The 3,781-nt window shown below is 65.3% G+C and overlaps 1 protein-coding gene across 1 annotated transcript in view; it reads left to right on the top strand.

Annotated features, from left to right (window-relative positions):
• Positions 1-2,606, top strand: part of grin2db (glutamate receptor, ionotropic, N-methyl D-aspartate 2D, b) — a gene marked incomplete at both ends in the record, with an annotated part of 161,054 nt that extends 158,448 nt beyond the window's left edge. Inside the window, one exon of the mRNA XM_084052187.1 lies at positions 1-2,606. This exon is cut by the window's left edge and continues 724 nt beyond it. Within this exon, the coding sequence (XP_083908313.1) occupies positions 1-2,606 (2,606 nt within the window).
• Between the last annotated feature and the right edge of the window lie 1,175 nt (positions 2,607-3,781).

Raw genomic sequence — 3,781 nt, 5'->3', positions numbered from 1 at the left:
CCAAGAGCCAGGCCCCGCTGCCTCCTAACCCCCCGCTGCCACACCCCTCTCCCCCTCTCCCCCCCTCGTCCTCCTCCTCCTTCTGGAGGAAGCGACGGCCGAAGAAGCCCGGCAAGGAGCCGGGCGGGCCTCTGTACGAGAACATCCTGCCGCTGGGCCGGAGGGGGGGAGGCGGCGGAGGGAGGCGGGCACGCCCGCTCTCCCCTCCCCTCTCGCTCCCCATGCCCGTGCCCCTCAGCCCCGCCTACACGCCTCCGTCTCCCTCCGCCTCCCTGCCCTACACCACCACGTCCTCCTCCTCGTCCTCCAGCACCTCCACCACCTCCACCTCCTCTTCCGCGTCCTCGTCGCGCTCCACGTCGCCCACCTACTCCTACAGCTCCTCCCGCAGCACGCGGGACCGGCTGGACGCCGAGGACGAGGAGGACGAGGACGAGGAGCTGACCGAGGAGTCCAGCCTGCTGCTGGGCCGGGGCCGGGAGCGCGAGCGCTCCGTCATCCGACAGCGCTCCTTCAGCCACGGGCGCCTTCCGCCCCCCGTGCCGCCCCGCAAGCCCCGCACGTCCTGGGGCGACCGCGACAGGGACCGCGAGAGGGGAGGCAGCCAGCTGTCACAGCTGCAGGAGTGGTGGGCCAGCTGGAGCGAGAGGGAGCGCGACCGGCGGAGCGACGCGGGAGGCGACGCCGACCGCCTCAAGCGGGACAAGAAGCGTCGGAAAGAGAAGGAGAAGGAGAAGGAGAAGGAGAAGAAGAAGAAGAGAAAGAACAAGAAGCGTAAGAAGCGCGAGGAGGAGCGCGAGAGGGAGCGCGAGCGCGAGAGGAAGCGCCACAAGGTGAAGAAGAAGAAGAAGAAGGCGGCGATAAAGACGATCAAGCGGAAGAAGTCGACGGGCGGCAGCAAGCGCTCAGAGCCCGACGAGGGAGACGCCGAGGGGGAGAGGGAGGGAGAGGCGGATGGGGAGAGGGACGGAGCCATTCAGGACTACTCGCCCTTCTCCGCCCAATACCGGAGCCCGTTCGGGAAGAAGGGGCGGGATCCGGTGTGGGAGGCGGAACGGGAGCGAGGCAGGAGAGAGGCAGCAGGAGGAGGAGGAGGAGGAGAGGACGACGGCAACGAGCGGGAGGAGGAGGACAGCAGCAGGAGCAGGGAGCGGCGGTCCAAGTCCTCGCGGCCTCACTCCAGACACCGCGCGCCCGGCAAGCGCTACCCCAACCTCCACAAACTCCCCGCCTCCGTCAAGTTCTGGGTGACCGGCAACGGAGGAGGCGCGGGGGGAGGCGTAGGAGAGGACTCGAACACTCCGCCCACCTCCCTCCACCCGCTCCTCCCTTCGTCCAAGCGACGACGGAGCGGCGGCGGGATGGAGAGGGGCGAGGGCGATAAGGGAGGCGAACGGCGGCCGCTGCTGATGCACTACGAGCGGGACAGGGCTCAGACCAGGGAGGGGCTGTCCTTCCACGAGTGGGACTCGGAGGAGGACGAGGAGGACGACGAGGAGGAGATGGAGGTGAGGGAGCGGACGCGGGCGAGAGAGCGGGCGGAGGAGAGGGGAGCGAGGAGGGCGGGCCGGAGCGCCGTGTCCGAATCGGAGAGGGACAGGGCGCGGGCGGAGGAGAGCTACTCGGACGAGGAGTCGTCGGGGGAGTTCGGACGCTTCGAGAGGTACTGGGAGGGAGGAGCCGGGGGGAGCGGCACTGGCATAGGGGGCATCGGAGGAGGCGGCTGGTTCTTCGGCACCTACCCCTCCAGGGAGAAAGGGGGCAGCATCAACAGCCGCGACGACTCCATGCTGGGGACGCGGGGGGAGGGCTGTTTCGGGGTGGACCTGTGGAGCTCGGGGCCCGGCGTCGGGTGGGGGTCGGGAGGCGGGAGCGGGGGGCTGGTGTCCCAGTGGCCCCCGCCTCCCGCCGGCCTGCCTCCGGCCAGGAGGTACTGGTCCATGGACAAGATCCCCATGAAGGGAGACGGGAAGAAGTGGGGGAAGAGCAGCGGAGGGAAGGGCAAGCGGGACAGAGACGAGGGGCCTGAGGAAGAGGGAGGAGCGGCGGGCTCCACCCTGTGTTCCTGTACCCTGTACCCCCACCCCCACCCCTACCCGCACCCCCACGGCCGCCCACACGCCGGCTCCTCCTCGCGCTCCAAGCGAGGAGCCCCCTCCGCCGCGCTGTCCCACAGCCAGGAGGAGCTGCTCCCCCACTGCCACAGCTTCAGCGGCGGCTCGCGGCCCCTCAAGCCCCCCCTGCCGCCCAAGCCCGACTCGGCCCAGGCCAAGTCGGGCAGCCAGTCGAACCTCAGCCTGGCCGCGCAGAGCGCCGACCTCTCGCAGCACCCGCCGCAGCCCTCGCCGTCCCCGCCTCAGCAGCCGCCCTCCGGGTCCCCGTCCTCCCTCCCCCTGCCCATTGCCCCGCCCCCTTCCTCGGCCTCGGCGTCGTCGCCGGGCGGGTCCGGCGCCCAGGGCCAGGCCAGCGCCAAGCTCCAGTACCAGCGGCTGCGCTCGGTGCCCCAGCCGCGGCGCTTCTACTCCCCGCACCTGCCGCTCAAAGCTAAGAGCCTGTGCTCCCGACGGGGCTCCGCACACTTCTCCAGCCTGGAGAGCGAGGTATGACAGGGGGACACGAGAGAGGGAGACGTGAGAGCGGGCACCGCCGTAGCAGCCGGGAACGACGACGACAATGACGACCACGATGTTGACGATGCCGCGGACAGCGCGGTTGCCGCAGCAGCAGACCGCCTGGCGACCATCTCCGCCGTTAGCGGCGGCACCGGTCGCTCCCTGGTGCGCGTCCTGGTGAGGGCGACGGTGCGGCGCCACACCAGGGTGACCTACGTCCGTCTGGACGGTTCCCACCACGACAACAATGAGAGCGATGGCGAGGCCGCGTCGTCTTCCCCGGGAAGGCGGGCGACGGAGGCGCCTCCGGAACTCCTCCTGCGCTCGGAGCTGAGCTTTGTGATGTCATCTTCTGTCCTCCTCTCCTCCCCGAGTCACAACTGTGGATAAAACGAGTAGAATCTCCTGACCTGTGAGTTATACCTACTTTGTGCTTCGTCGCGCGACGGCGCCGCGGGCGCTGACCGTGGCGGATCTACAAGCCCGCGAGACGCCGCGTCCCGCGACGTGTCGCGGGCTTGTAGATCTGCTGTGGCCGGTACGTGACGCCGCCGTGCGGCGGGGTATAAATCGGGCTTAATGATGTCATGTTTACACAAACAAACACTCAAGACAAAGACACGCGCTAACGCAGGCACACGCTCGAAACGTCTCCCTCCCTCCCTCTGGCTTTGAGAACACACACACACACACACACCACTTCCGTGTTTTTTGGGGGTCTGATCAAACACGATTGGTCCGCAGACCCTTTTGCTCCCCGTCCCGATTGGCCGAGAGCTACAGTATGTCCAATATCGCGTCTTTTTAAACTGGATCGGCTGCTAACTGCATTGCGGCGTTGGAGAGACTGCCCCCTTCCCCCCTTTTCTTCTCTTCTACTCCTTTTTGTAAATTGAACATATATATATATATATATATATGTATATATATATATATATATATATATATATATATATATATATATATATATATATATATATATATATATATATATATATATATATATATAAAAAGCAAGCAATGCACTCTTGTCTGGCCTGTCATCTCTCTCAATGGGGGCAACGAGGACACTCTTTCACCTTTGACCTCATGACACAACATCACGCCCATCGAGCTCGAACCCAGGACCATCCACACTACACGATGTCACGTTTTATTACGAGAAAAAA

This window comes from Gymnoscopelus microlampas (assembly GCF_963454915.1).
Source record: "Gymnoscopelus microlampas genome assembly, chromosome: 3".
NCBI classification, from domain to species: Eukaryota; Metazoa; Chordata; class Actinopteri; order Myctophiformes; family Myctophidae; genus Gymnoscopelus; species Gymnoscopelus microlampas.
The sequence above is the reverse complement of the archived record's forward strand: the minus strand, read 5'-3'. Positions and strand labels throughout refer to the sequence as shown.